Here is a 16,545-nt window from a genome sequence, read left to right as displayed (position 1 = left end):
GACAGCAGTGCACAGGGGCGGCTCTTGGCGCTGCCCTGGCTTAGGCATAGGGCATAGCTGAAGGTAAATACAGTCCTGCTCATAATACACGTTTTGTCTACTACTCATTTGTTATATTTTACTGTATATTTACTTTTATAGCTATCTTGCTATCTTTCTTCCGTTTGTCTGACAATGTCAGCAGAAGCTTTACTTATTGATCTGTCTCCTTTCAGAAGGCTAATATGGTTTTTCCAGCAACACTAGAAGGTCTAGTGTAAACCAACAATTCATCACGCCAGAAACCCATCTCAACAAGTGAGAAATACGACTCTTGGAATTGATCTGTGGTTCCTGATGATCTAAGTCTGACATTGCCTTGCTACAAACATCACAAAAACCAGCTAACGGAGGTCATCAGAATCATTTGTTTTTCAAAGGTATTAACTTAAATGCTTATTTTTAAAGAGATCCTTGAAGCAAACACTGAATTTCAGTGCGTAAGTGGTTGGTGGGTAAGGCGGCACAGCCAGGCATGTAGCTTGTGAAGGCAGGGAGGCCCCGTGGCAAATTACGCACCAGGCCCTATGGTTTCTAGTTAAGCTCATGTGTTAAATTGTATGAATGAAAATTATTGTTGAATATTATATAAATATGAAAGGGGCATGATAAAAGGAAGGGTATTAAGATGATGGGGAAATAAAAGATACATACACACAACCACTTTAACAATCTACACCTACACGTTCACTCTCTCTATGATAATGTATGCCGCTCACACAGCCCCCCCTTCTTACATTTTTAGGTCTTTTTTGGAGAGCTACAAATTTAGTTGCACCAGTTACCGTATTGGCTCGAATATAGGGCACACCCTTAAAGTTTGGTGCTATTTTAAAGAAAAAAATATTTTTGAAGGAAGAGATACACAGCGGAATGGTAAAACAGTATTTTGTCTAATGAATGAACAGGAATACATGTATTTTAAAATTTGGTATTTTTCAGTTTGTCAGCATACGTTATATACAGACAGAAAACCAATAGCCATTTTAAAGTCCCCCCCTTAATTCAGCACCTTACTTATAGATATGCCCCTCTGCCCCGATATGCTTTATGTCCCCAGATATGCCAACTTACCCCCTAGAAATGGCCACCTTCCCCCTAGATATGCTTTATGCCGCCTAGAAGTGCCACTCTGCCCCCCAATATCCCACTCTGCTTCCTATAAGTGCCACCCCCCACCCAGACTTACCAATGCACCCTCAGACTCCCTGGTGTCTAGCGGGGCCGGCCCGTGGACGTCTGCGCGATGGCAACCTCCGCTGTCGGCACTTCTACGGTGGAGCACTGGAAGATTATGTCACGCCGGTGCTCCACCATAGGCGGAAGTTCCGGCAGCAGATGTCATCGCACAGACGTCCACGGCTGCCGGAGAGAAGGATCCAGGTCCCCTGCAGTGCTGCGGGGGGGATCTGGATCCTAACGCTGCTGCTTACCCACAGCAAGGATAAATGAAAAAGAAAAACAAGAAAACTCCCGCCCGGTACCCGGAACCGCATGTCCCGGGCATCACGAACTGCACATCCCTGCAAAGATCTAAAGTGGGGGGAAAAGTGCGGCCAAGGAAATCAGACTGCTTAAAATAGGCAGTAGTAGAAATCTGTGACAGTAACAGAATTATACAAATATAAATTTCACTTGCTCCACAGATTTTAAAATCTGCCAGTATCATTAATATATACAAAAAAGAAAACAGATTCTGCTTCAAAGGCACGGTTCATTTTTTTCTGCTTATTTCAACCAATTTAGAAGTTTGTGGGTGATTTATGGGAACTGTCCAATAGCATCAGAAAAACAAAGTTTCTTCATTTACCCACGAGCTTTTAATTCTGCAGCCTGGTAAATCGTCAATTACTGCACTTCCATACATGGATGATTGCATTTTGTATACAAACATTAAGCAAGCAGACCGCTTAACATTTATGGACAGTCATGGATAAAAAAATCCTTATGCAAATCATACCTTGGTTGATATATATATATATATATATATATATATATACACATATATATATATACATATATATATCAGCAATTTGAAGAACATTCAAGCCTCAAAATGTATTTCTCCCTCACCTTATTTACAGTGACTAGTGAACTTAAACAGTAAGAGGAAAACAAAACGGGTTATTCCTTAGTCACTCAGGAACCCCACTATCCCAAATTAGCTGGTGTGAGCAGAACCTGACAAGTGATCTTAATGGAAGGGGATATCGGCAGCAAAATGAGAATGCCCAACATGTCTGGTATTGCTTAATCACAGATGATAAATTGCCCCCTTGGTGCAAAATGCACTGGGGGTTTTCTTGCCCTATGCCCTGTAGAGTGTACGGTCTTGCACATTACATGACCGATTACTAAGGTTCTTAGATCATCATACGTCTGCCTTTTTCGATGAGTCAAGGACTCACAGCAGCACAGACCCCAACACACACACACACATATATATATATATATATATTATATATATATATACACACACACGTACAGTGCCCTCCCTTGTAAATATAAGCAAAGAAGGCTGTGAAAAATTGTCTAACTTTTTGATTTTTTCTTCAAACAATACTCAGAAATACTCTGCCCCCATGAATATCAAACAACGGCAAACACAACCCAGGTTTATCCACAAAAAAAAAAAAAAATCTTTAAATATGTATGCATGACTATTGACTATATGAATTCATATGCGAAAAAAACATTTGAAGTGTTTGATATCCATGAGAGCAGAGTACTTTTGTGGATTGTTTAAAGAAAAGATCAAGAAGCTTAAGAAAATAATTTTGCACAGCCTTCCATGTTCATATTTACCATGGGTGCCAATATCTGTGGAGGGCAATGTGTGCGTGTATATATATATTTCACACACGCATGAATTGTCTTCCTGCTTACTCTAAAGCCCAGCTTAACACGCTTTCCATGTTTATCTGTTTAGTACACAATGCTGAGCTTATACAAAGATTGGGTGCAAGTGTACCAATGCCCTATGCGTTCCCCTGATGGCTTGGCTCAGCATTAAATCAAAATGGCAGCTTGTTCTTGTGCATAACTGGCTTGAGTACCAACATAACCAAAAGGATAGAAGCTAACAGCAATACAATACTTCTCAGCCAAATCAGAAAAATAAAATATTCGTGTCTGGATAACAGATCTAGATCATAACAATATTACATGGTTTGGGTTTTTACACAAAACAGAGTATGTATGACTTTTATGCTATTTAGGTTGTGTTCTCCCCGTTCTGTAACTTTTTGCTGAAGCTTCACATATAAAATGTGTGGATCAGCGGCCACCCTGTGCAGTACAAATTCCACTGCTGAACCTGCTTGCACAATTCTCAGCAGCCATTATAGCCAACCAAACTCTCTCAGACTTTGATCTAAAAAGACTTCAAGCTAATCCTGTAAAGTACTTAAAAATGGCTCTCCACCATAACTCTTTAATAAAGCATACCAGTTGGCTCTTGTAGTCATGGCAACAAAATTACATATTAAACGGTTTACCGTAACAATTATGAAGGAGCTCAACGTTGTTTGTTCTTTTAGAGACATTCTATTCAGGCGCAGAACAATAAAATGACAATGTATATCTGTGGTTATGTTAGCAACGAGAAAATCAACAGAAATTCCTATAGTTCGATTTCTCAAAATGAGTAACAGCCATTTAACTCATAAGCAAATTTCTGAACTGACATAAAAAAACCCCAAAGATAATTACGGGCATTAAAAAATAAATAAAAATCATCTGTATTGATCATAGTAATTGTATACTGGCTGACATGTGCGCACAGTTTCCACCCAGCTGTTTCTCTATATCAATTTATAGACCAACACAAGGTGCACCTCCAACACGATTTACTCCGTTCAAGCAGGCACTTTTTGGTTTGATTGCATCTGCCCTCGATGGATAGTAGAATATATGTATTTATCAATTTATACAGTATCATCCAATGACAGGGAACTGTTGCTCCAAGATAAAGGGGATAGACTTCCTTTTTATCAGGTTTTAGTGCTTCAGTTGCCGTGCTACATTCTAATAATGTGCATAAGATATTATCTTATTTTAGATATTATCCCATCTGGAAGACTTATAAGTATAAAATACCCCTACAATGCAAGTCTTTATTCTAATACTAAGCGTGATCGTGTGGTCTGCACATGTCTAAGGTGGCCGCCTGCTACCTATTAACCCAAGCAGACAATCATTGTATGTAATGAAGGTGAATGCCAATCTTTTGGGGAGATTTGCAGACTACCCTTTGTTAATTGCCTACGTGTCAACGATGCAGCTTTTCAAACCAAACCCATCAATCGTATGGGCGCTTGGGAGCTGAAATCAATTGCTCTCCTGACAGTAATTGAAAGCAAGCTACTGAAAATCAAGTTACGCTGAGAGCCAGAAGGTGGTGTATGCCATGCAATCAGGGTTTCTTTTCCTGTTTTTTTTTAGATGCACATAGAAGGACTGGGGAATATGGCTTTCACAAAGACACCATTTGCAGTGATATATATGTAATTTAAAAGCCTATTTTCATTGTTCGTTACTGACCCCCAAAAATTGATAGGTTCCGAAACTGCATTGTTAAAAGTAAACAGTGTATTATACGCAATGTAATGAGTAAAGGGCAACTCCCACAGTTTGTGGGTTGTTGTTTTTTTTTACTTCATGTGGCATACTTATATTTTCAGTAGTTTTTTGTTAGTTGAAGCAGTAAGGGAATTTAATGGGATATACATATGGCTATATCGAATCTAAGATCAGACCAAGGAGTCTTTACATCAGGTAAAACAGGCAGACTAGATGGGCTAAATGGTTCTAGATGGAAAACTTACATAGGTGTCGCTTAATACCTGGTTTTCCCATTGTGATTACGTTGCAGCAGATCAAGTGTTTGTTGTATCAGTATGTCCCCTTTTTAGGCCGTACGTCAGACACTGAGGATCACCTGCTGCTTTGGATTTTCTCTTCCATGAAAAGTCGCACATGGTGTTGCCTTTATTCAGCTCATTTATAGTTTGTTTTCATCTTTGTGGAGTAAAATGGACAATGTTCGGGAACAATTATTTGTTAAAGTATCAACTATAGAGCTTTGCTTCTCTCTAGGCCAGCGGCATGGGGTTAATTGCATGCACTAATTATAGAAACTCCCTTTCAGTGATGAATCCCCAACAATTCAACACAAGATTTATTCCATCTTCAGCTTGCAATACAGTCTGATTTAGCTTCAAGCTGGGAGCTTTAGCAAGTGTTCACAATTTGTCTTTAATAGCATATTTCTTGTTACTGTAAACACTATAACAAAGCTGTTGTTTTCTGCTTTCAATATGCCTTAGGTGCCAATGGTATTTGAAATTGCAGAAGAGAATGTAACGATTTAACAAATTGTTGCCCAATAAAAACCCCAAAACATTTGGCAAAACAATTGTTTGACAAGCTTCAGATATCATTTTAAAAGTTTGATTATTTCCTTACGGGTAATTTTTCTTGTAACATCATTTCAAGTGTTTTCTTTTCACTTCTGTTTTAGCAACCTATATCGTTTCTGAATAAAACCTAACAAAAACGGTTTATATGATGGTAATTTTGAGAATTCTGTGCAACACTGGTTCATTGTAGGTCCCTCTATGTACTCCCTGATTTGGGATGCATAAATCAATATGTTTTGTTACTTTTCTAAACCTGTGCCTAAACATACCAGATGACCTATACAAAAAAATAACATACAGATAAACTGAGGACTTGTGAGGTATATTCTTTGTTGGTTCGCAGCAGATAAGGTAGACACTAGCAGCAAAATTTTAGAAGAACTGGCTCCTGGGACTTGTGTGATAGGCTCTATCCACAATACAGGATTAACCAACCATAAAATACTAAATCTTTCTTATGCAACTAAAGTATGTTTGCTTACATCCCTCTGCTTCCAAATGAGAAACACTCCACATGAATTTGGCTGCCGCTGTGATAATTGACACAGAATTGATTTATATTCTAAATGACTGTTGGTAAATAATAATTGCTGATATGTTTAAAAATGTGACTTTCTCCAAATCAGCACATTACCAATAATTTATATGATACATATTTTCAAAACTCTGTATATCCCATGACAGCATGCCCTGCCTGCTTCAACTGATGGAAAGTTAGACCACTTACCAGTTCCTGCACCAATCTGCATTATGGACACCATTTTGGAGAGTAGAGTGTTCATTTGAGAGAGAATGCTGGACACATCCCAGAACTCTAATAGCAAGCACATATTTGTTGGACTCTTCTAAATCAAACTTACAGCACTAACATTTCCATATCCTAAAATCAAGTGGATACCATCACACTTGGGTACTATGTTTTGTGACAGCATACGCAACAATTAAACTTAGTTTTCTTTGGGGTGACAAAGTTTCACCTATGGACACATGAACATTCCATCCCTAGGTAAGTATGTCTAATTACAAGTTCTAAAATTTTTTATAAACAAAGTCCCAAAAACTGCAATGCAGCGGCAAAGCACATGTTAACCACTGCAATGCTTTACCACTCTTTACTATAATGTTAACATCATTGGTCGTTTGATATGGAAACCAAATGGGGTATATGATTTGTAATTTTAAACCCCCCAGCATTAAGAGGTCTGCTATTTATATAAAAAAAAAAAAAAAAAAAAAAAAAAAAAAGCCTATCAAGCTTCGGCAAAGGATACTTTATATACCTTTTGTACCAAAACATTAAAGCGGTGTTCTCCAACACCTAGTTTGTCGCTCAAACTATTTTCCCACTACCTCATCACAAACCTTAGCTACAAAAAGCCCAAGCACACTCATCGATTGTTACAAAGACTCAAGATTTTTGCCTCAGCACAGGTTAAAAAAAAAAATGGCAGGCACATTTTTCACAAAGTCTGCATATGCGTATCTTTGGTTTTGGCAAGCACCAAACACACGGAAAAAAACCAAAGCTGGTTAGAGAATGTGTACATTACACATGACTTATGGAGGTCACTGCGGGACGGTGGGAGAAGAAGCAAAGTTGATATGTTACGGAGCCTTAATCTAATCCAAAAATAAATGGATAAAGTGAAGACTAACAATTCAATCCATAGTGAAAAGGAAAATAAACCTAGAAACCGGCTAATCTATTGTAGAGGCAGTGATGGCAGAGGATGCAGATGCTGAACAGACTACCATGCCATCAGTGAGACTGTAACAAACCCCCCTGAATATTATAAAAGAAAGGAGAACTTAGTAGAAGTATCCACACAGAGAGCTACAACTACAAAAATCTACACATTCTAAACCTAGGTCTATCTAATACAGTCTAGATCTAGAATTGGATGGCAAATCCAATTAATGTTATGACAAGGAATACAAATAAAGCCTGTAAAAATATTAAACGGCAAAATAACGATCATAGGTCTTTTGTGATTATGTGAGCTGGCATGATATGTACCGATTAGAGGCATGGAAACCATCGCTCAATCACACAGAATAATCTAGTGCATTTGTGCCACTACCATTTTAAGTCCCAATGAAAACAACATAACTGTGGCTGTAAATATTTCCTGCAGTAGAGGAAAGATGCCTCTAAAGGCTTTTGCTCTCGTAGAACACATTCATGAATTTTTCATCAGAAATACAAACCACACAAAACACCTCTATTAAAACATAAAAATGCAATCCCTCATATGAATTCATTTGAAATTATTTAGTAAAGAATGCAAATAAAAATGGCAAAGAAGTTGGAGCATATTACTATAATGACACAGGGTATAACTGCACTATCATCTTACTCCAGGGATAGAAAGACTCCAGATGTTCCCATAAAGCCTAGTTGTGGCTTTTTGATGTCTGCTACATATAGACACTGTTGTAGGTCATGGCTTCCTAATCAAGCCATGTGTGCTACTAGACAGACCGCTTAGAAGATAGTCTTCCCCCTGGAGTCATGCAGCATATCTTGAGTGATCCGCTATGCTTACTTTCTAATAATATTCTAAAAATATACATAAACAACTAGTGGTACAATACATGCTCTAATGTACCTTGTTAAAACATTATTGTATTCCAGTGGCACAGAATGAAAAGAAACACGTTGCTTGTTCTAATACATAGGAACCGATAGAAAGCAAACAAAAATCAGATATAGCGATTAACAGAACACATGGTATGGTCCCCATTTTTTTTGTCAGGTTTAAATGACAATGTTTGAAGATCACTGTCATAACTGCCTCTTATGGCATCAGATATTCTGAAGATGGAGGAGGGTGTTTAATAATAATTAAAAAAAAAAAAACACTGCCACAAGAGATACTCAGACAGAATTAAAATGGTTTTTCTTCACTTTACCTCTAAATTACTTACACAAACAGTTATCCAAACAATACTTAATACTGTAGGCAGCAGAGGGTTAGAAGTTAGAGTTTATTATGTGAACAGTGACAATGTCTAAGTGAATGTCTAAAAACCACCAAAATAATTTCTTTTTCCTAAAGATCTGCCTGGGAAGAAAAATCTGACTGTTACAATATAATCATATAGTCAACAAAAATAATATTCCGAAACACAGAATAATATTCCAAGACAGTATACATAAAGAGGGAAAATGAAATTTAACAAGAAGGGAAAGAGCAGTAAGTAGAGAATGATAAAGGACACACAAAACAAAAAAGCATTCTTACCAGTGAGGACAGCTTTTGCTGAAGGGTCAGCCAGGTCCAGCGCTGATTTCCCATCAGTGTTCCGGATGCTGGGGTCTGCACCGTGCTGCAGCAGTACTGTACAAGGAAAACAGAAACAACGTCTGATCTCGGGAAAGCATACGTTATTCACAGCTGAGACTTTCCTCGGCATATTGCTACCATGAATATGCATTTCAGCCTCTGTTCTCTGTGATGAGCAGCCAAATAGCGGTAAGTACCGTGTTCTCAGAACGTACAAAAATAATTATAGAATAAAAAAAATACGTTCAATTTTTTTTAAAAAAAAGTCCATGTGGCTCTGCATAATTAACATCCAATCCAGCTGTTATAATACACTGGCTTCCCTGCTCCCCTTGTCCTCTTCGTTTCCTCTAAGCTACTGTAACTGGGGAACAGTGAGCACACTGGCTCATGCTGACACGCGAGCTGCATCTGATGCTGCTCCATCCGACACGACTCATTGTTGGCAGTCGTGTCTGCTGCCTTTGAAAATAAATACTAGAATAATATAGTGAAGGGAGAGTGGGAACAAAATGATCACGTTTTAAAGCCGTTCAATGCTAACACTTGTGACCTCATTATACAGTTACGGCTAATGGACTGAGAATCGGGGGGGGGGATGCAGCAGCAGACAATGCCAGTTGAGCATATTTTATTTCTAAATTCACATTCACGAAAAACAAAAATAATAGCAAATAAATTAAATCCAGAACACAAACAAACACTGGGTAGGATTGTCATCCATTTTTATAAAAGGGGAAAATCATAATAATATATAGACATATATGCCAAGTTGGTCTGAATATTTAATGTGAGGAAGTTTGCTTACTGATCTATCTATACATTACAGGGGGGCAGCTCAACCCATTTTTCCTACTGGCCCTTTATAATGCATAGTTAAAGCAAGCGGTTAAAATGTCAAACGCTATCACAAATCCTCCCTTAGCTAATATGACTGAAAGACAAACTCCAACCTTTATGTTGAATGTGTAAATAGATGAAATTAAATGCATATTTAATGACTTGCAAACTGATGCATGTCTTGCTTTTTTTTATTTATTTTTTTTGAGGGAGAAAATAAGTCATCTCTATAATACTGCTCTCCCCTGCCTGAATCTACTGAACCAGGTACTGCACTGAGTATTATATACATATATACACACACATACACACAAATCACACAGGTGAAGTGAATAACACGGATAATCTTGTTATTATGGCACCTGTCAGTGGGTGGGATATATTAGGCAGCAAGTGAATATGTCTTAGAAGCAGAAAAAAGGACAATCTTAAGGATTTGAGCGAATTTGACAAGGGCCAAATTGTGATGGCTAGATGACTGGGTCAGATTATTTCCAAAGCCGCAACTCTTGGGGAGTGCCCCAAGGTCTGCAGCGGTCAGTACCTATCCAAAGAACGAAAAAGGGTGAACCGGCAACAGGGTAATGGGGGGCCCAAGTTTCACTGATGCACGTGGGGCGCGAAGGTTGACTTGTGTGGTCAAATCCAACAGACGAGCTACTGTAGCTCAAATTGCTGAAAAAGTTAATGCTGGCTCTGATAGAAAGGTATCAGAACACGCAGTGCATTGCAGTTTGTTCCGTATGGGGCTGCGTAGCTGCAGACCAGTCAGGGTCCCCATGCTGACCCCTGTCCACTGCCAAAAGTGCCTACAAAGGGCATAAGAACTGGACGACTGAGCAATGGAAAAAAGGTGGCCTGGTCTGATGAATCACATATTCTTTTACATCACACGTTGGTGGCCGGGTGCACGTGAATCTCTTACCTGGAGAACACATGGCACCAGGATGCATTCATGGAGGCCCCACCTCGCAATTTACAGGGCTTAAAGGATCTCAGAGCCAGATACCACAGCACATCTTCAGAGGTCTAATGGAGTCCATGCCTCGACTGTCAATTAATGTCAATTTAGCAGTAAAGGAAAATCCTAAAGAATACAATAAAGGGACACAGATCACTGTGTTCACTGGAGGTTTTTTTATTATTATTATATAAACTGAAACCGTACTAGGATTTGTGACAAATTTAGAAGCCAGAAGGACTAAGGGGCAAGCCAAATTATTTTTTTGAGACAAGAAATTGGGAAGCTATTAATAAATACGTGACCAAGAAGCCATGGCTCGTTAATTTTGTCAAGCCCTATGCAAGAAGCCAGGATTGGATGACTGGAACATAAAAAATTCACTCAATGGTTAAGGCAACCAATGTATGCTATACACAGAATGGCGCTTAGTCAGACCCCAACCAGCACATATGACTTTGCGTAGAAAAATATTATATGGACCTCTTTATTATTATTATAATACTTTATTTATAAAGCACTGACAGATTCCGCAGCGCTGTACAAAGAAGAAAATGTTACAGATAACGACAAGTACAGCAATTGACATAAAGATACAAGAGGAATAAAGGGCCTTGTTCCTGCAGCAACTTACAATCTAGGTGAGTAACCTCTCTATCATAGGGCATCCTTGAGCATGTTCCAGTTTGTTCTAATCTGTCTAACATCAAAGACGTCTTCTGCCAATTTAAGCTCCCATCCCAATCACAAATAATAGCATGTATCTCTTAGTATTATGTCAGTCAAAGCAGGACAATATTTCACTCACTGAACTGAAAATCTAGAAGGTTTCAAATGCAGTTCAAAGAGGTTTACAAACAAAATCCTATGATATGTCTGGGAGGCTTAGGGTTTTTAATCTAGTTTCAAATTCTCAAGGTGGATGGTTACTTTCCAATGATCAAATATTCTAGAAGCGACCCCTATATTTTACAAGCAGTCATTGGTTAAAATCCCTGCTTGAAAACAGATGACTCATTTTACAAAAGCCTATTACGGATGTCATCATTAGTAACGGCAATAACGTCTTTGCAGGGCGCTACTCATCAGCAAAGTTTTCAAGTATAGGTTTGTCTCTTTTTAAATCCTTACCCTTTTCCAAATGGCACACGCCGGCAGATGGGCAACCCAACTCATTACAGTGCTGTTGTACGCCTCTCCAGGCCTCACAATCAGAGTGTGACAGAGACCGCTGCCAAATGAACTGTTTATTGGCAATGTGCATGTGATTTGCTACTCAAGCAAGAGTATGCACTGAAAGTCCTATTGGCTGTTGCCGTCACCTGGGTCTCCGGTTTTGTGAGGATATAATATGTTTGTCCTTAGGAGGTTATATACTTTGCTTTTTTAGTAGCCAGAATAGTGCAATCAGAGCAGTATATGCATTTCCATGGATAGAGGTGAGCAAAATCGATTGCCACAACTCTTAGAGAGAAGAACAGGTTGTCATTTGACAGCTTAATCTCCCGTTCACTGGCAAGATACGTCCTTGGTCCTCAAAAGACCAATTTTTGTGACGTATACCTTACATGTACACTTGTAAGATTTTAGCATTCAATCGTATTTTTGTAGGAATGCTTAAGAAGCATTGACAAGTTGTTAAACAAGAAAAACCTCAAAGTGTGTGTCATTTTTTTAAGCAATTAAAGGAAAATTATGTTCAAACACACAGACAATCTCAAACAACCTGCCAATTCCTTTTAAAAGCAATCTTAACGCAATTAAAATACTGGTTGCTCTGGAAATTGCAGCCAAATCAAAACTGGCAAAGCAGACCTGACATGTAAATGGCAAATATCAGAAGTAACGCTGATCAGTAAGTGATGAATAAAATTATAAAACGTGAAGATAAACGAGGAAAGCAGTAAAGGTTAAAACTAATTGCTGGTCACTGGTCATAGACTATTGTACTGCAAATACACATGTGGGGACACACAAACAAGATTACAACAAAAGACTAAATTATTCAATTGCATTAAATGGGGTGGGGCTTGGAATAGCATATGCAAAAAGATCTGTGCCAACTGCACGGCTGTTCAGAGAATAGTTTGCCATGGGTCTGCCGTGTAGAAAATTGATATAGCTGTATTAGCCAAAGAGACAATGGAACCTTTCTGTTTGAAGAAGAGACCTCAGAGGTCCAAAATTGCTGAAAAAACAGCAGCCTTTTATTCCGAGCGTAACTTGTTTCATGAGTGGTCAACACTTCCTTCCTGTCATTTCAAGTACGTGTTAAATAGCCTTTACTCCCTAGAACATTTAACAGTACATTTTAAACTGGAGTTGTTTTTGCTTTTCTCTACCTAACAAATGATGGCGCTCAGTAAGTACTCTGTGATGGCTATGCAACGGTCTATAATGCTCAATCAATTCCTTATGATGAATAGGGTGCTGTACAAATGGATATAAAAGATTATGGGGCTGAAAGGATCAACCTTAATATTTAAGCCTGAACAATAAATATATCAATTTTGGGAAACAGAATTCCCAGGATGCAATTAATTCCAAGGCAAAGGCAGATTCAACCAACAAATGACAATTATCAAAAAAAGAATGGCTGTAATTCCACAAAGGTCAGACTATCCTTGGCTGCAATCACAAGCAATATTTAACCGGGATGGCAAAACGTAATGTATAATCTAATAATTCAACCTCTGGTTTAAGTATCAAAGAAAGGCAAAAAGCACCCAAGTAAAAAAAACATGTAGGCCTTGGTGATGTGTAAAGACTGGGATGAAAGTTTTACATTGTTTTCTATAAACAATATTCAGGATGATCAAATGATCCAAAGTCCAAACAAACCTCAAGGTATTGATTTTAGTTCACCAATTTGACATGGGTGACACTGACTTTTCTACCATGAAATCTCATTCTGTGTTTCTAAATAAATTGAAAAAAAAATGTATACAGTGTTATTTTGTAACCAACAAATATGATTAAGCAACATCATCCAAAATGCCTATGTTTAACCTCTTAAAGACAAATGTTTTTTTTTTGTTGTTGTTTTTTTTACTTGTTGTACCCCTCTTGATTAGGCTGTGTTGATTGTGATGAAGCTGATCTTGTTCCACTTACCCCATCAAACCATATGTTTAAAAACTAGACAACCCAGAGTATTTCAAATGCTGGTACTTTAACCTTTTCCCACTTTCTGGATGTGGATCATAGATCATTTTCTACACCCATTTAAGCCCACAACATGCCAACATGATGTTGTTTCCGTGATATGCCTGGTGCGCCAATTGTCATCAAGGGGTTAAAGAACTCTTTAATCGCTCTTTAATCTATTCGCCTATAGTGAAGGTGTCATTTCACAGAACAAATATCTTACATAAAAAAGTACTGCTATATTACACACATATAATTTAGAAGCTTAACTCTGTTTGCACAAGTGATTGCGGATTGGACCACTGCATCTTAAATCTTAATTTTGTAGATAGTAAATAGATAACTGATTAAAAAGAACATATAATTAAACAGGGGAAGAAAGCATAACAGCAGATAATCTAAATTGGTTTTGGAGAAACAACTTTGCTTACTTGAGAAGTCTATAAATACCCAAACAATTATAGAAAGAAGATTAACATAATAGATGAAATTAAAAAGTACTAAGAAAAAAAAGTCATTAGCAAAGGTGGCTAGAAAAAAATAAAACAACCAAAACAACTTGGTGTCAATAATTTAAAAGGGAAATTTCCTATATATAACTAACCTTATGAAATGTGCAGTGGAAACATATATATTGATTCGTGCATCCTTATACTAAAAAATTAAACTGGTCAACTTCATTTAGTTTTATAAAAAAATTAACATTGTGGTGATGACAGAAAACTAGATGCATAAATAAAAAAATATGAAAAGTATATACAGTATCTCAAAAGTGTGAGTACACCCCTCACATTTTTGTAAATATTTTCATGTGACAACACTGAAGAAATGACACTCTGCTACAATGTAAAGTAGTGAGTGTACAGCCTGTATAACAGTGTAAATTTGCTGTCCCCTCAAAATAATAACACAACCATTAATGTCTAAACCTTGGCAACAAATGTGAGTACACCCCTAAATGGAAATGTCCAAATTAGGCCCCATTAGCCATTTTCCCTCCCCGGTGTCATGTGACTCGGTGTTACAAGGTTTCAGGTGTGAATGGGAAGCAGGTGTGTTAAATTTGATGTTAAAAGGCATATTATGGGGCAGAGTGGCATATAGGGAGGTAAAAGGCATTTCAGGAGGCAGAGTGGCATTAAAGGGGTTAAAAAGCATTTCCCAAAGCACTCTGCCTCCAGAAATGCCTTACACCCCCCATTTAATACTCCCCCTCCTGCCTCCAAACTTACCGGTGCTTCTGAGTTGGGGGGGGTGCATAACACAGGAGGATCCAGGTCCCCTGCATCTGAGCCCCCGGTGCTTAGTCCGGGCAGCATGTAGAGCTCCACGCGAATCCCGTAGAGCTCTACACGCTGCCCGGACTAAGCACCGGGGACTCAGAAGCACCGGTAAGTTGGAGGGGGGGGCATAACACAGGAGGATCCAGGTCCCCTGCATCCTCCTGTGTTATGCCCCCCCCCCTCCAATTTACCGGTGCTTCTGAGTCCCCAGTGCTTAGTCCGGGCAGCGTGTAGAGCTCTACGCGATTGTATCTCTGCACACAGCCCGGACTAAGCACCGGGGACTCAGAAGCACCAGTAAGTTGGGGGGGCATAACACAGGAGGATCCAGGTCCCCTGCATCGCTGTGGGGGATCTGGATCTTTGTCTCATAATCAGACCTATTTGAGGTCTGATTATAAGACGACCCTGATTATAAGACGAGGGGTATTTTTCAGAGCATTTGCTCTGGAAACAACCTTGTCTTATAATCAAGCAAACGGTATTTTACTAATTTAACTTGTGGTCTCATGTTACTCATAGTATTTCTTAGAAGGAATGCTACAGCCATGTCTTCACTCAAATTTAGAATCAAAAATCTTGAGATTTTTTTTATTTTTTATTTAGGAATTGTATCATTGTTAAAAGAAGTTAGAAGTATGGTTTTGATAGCAAATAAAGTTTGTGGGGTGAACAGGTTTGGGGTTAAGGTGTAGTTGCGCTGGGCCCTGCAGGAATGTGGTGAGTGAGCCTGTGGGCTAGTTTTTACCATTAAGTCTTCCATGCCCGCACCCCCCTCCCTTAATGTCACTGAGACACAGCATGTTTAGGGGCTTCCGTGGGCGTAATCCATTGCTGTTGTAAATAAAAATTCCCTTAAAACCATTAAAAAAAAAAAAACTTAAAATAAACTGTACACTCACTAAAATCAACCTGTGGTGTTTTGAATACCCCATTGTGCTAAGTGTATATTAAACTGCTTGGCAACTCAACCAGTGATTTATACTTAAGTATGTACATCTATGTCTATATCTATGTCTATAGAGCATCCTCTATATGCCAAAAGTAAGCAGGGTGCTAGATTGTTTAGCTAGAGGCATTACTAGCAGAAAGAGAGAGAGGCGGTTCTGCTACTTTACAGATCTCAGGTCAGAACTCACCTACAGTATTGCGTACAGCTCTGGAGACCTCACCACTAGAACGATATTGACATACTGGAGAGAGTTCAGAAAAGGGCTACTAAAATAGTAAAAAGTTTCCAAGATAAAAATACCAGGAAAGTCTAAGGGAGAGAAAATCTAAATACATGAATGGATTTAAATAAGTACAGGAGGGAACAAGAGGTCAGTCTAAAACTGGAGGATCTGAGGTTTAGATGTAAAATTAGTTTTACTTTACTGACAGAGTGGTAGATAAAAACCAGCCTCCCACCAGAAGTGTGTTCAATACAGTGAGGGAATATAACCCCTTAAGGACCAGGCTGTTTTTTGTACCCTTTGTGACCAGGGCTGTTTTAACATTTCTGTGGTGTTCATGTTTAGCTGTAATTTCCTCCTCTCCCATTTAGTGTACACAAGTTATATATTGGT

At 38.5% G+C, this 16,545-nt stretch overlaps 1 protein-coding gene across 2 annotated transcripts in view; it reads right to left on the bottom strand.

Annotated features, from left to right (window-relative positions):
* The window catches only part of TNKS (tankyrase), a 104,185-nt gene that overhangs the window by 72,403 nt on the left and 15,237 nt on the right, over positions 1-16,545 (bottom strand). For both annotated transcript variants that reach the window (XM_053462743.1, XM_053462752.1), the window contains exon 3: positions 8,705-8,800. In XM_053462743.1, the coding sequence (XP_053318718.1) occupies positions 8,705-8,800 (96 nt within the window). The remainder of the gene's footprint in view (positions 1-8,704; positions 8,801-16,545) is intronic.

This window comes from Spea bombifrons, chromosome 1, assembly GCF_027358695.1.
Source record: "Spea bombifrons isolate aSpeBom1 chromosome 1, aSpeBom1.2.pri, whole genome shotgun sequence".
In the NCBI taxonomy this organism is placed as follows: Eukaryota; Metazoa; Chordata; class Amphibia; order Anura; family Pelobatidae; genus Spea; species Spea bombifrons.
This window is presented reverse-complemented; position numbering and strand designations above follow the sequence as displayed.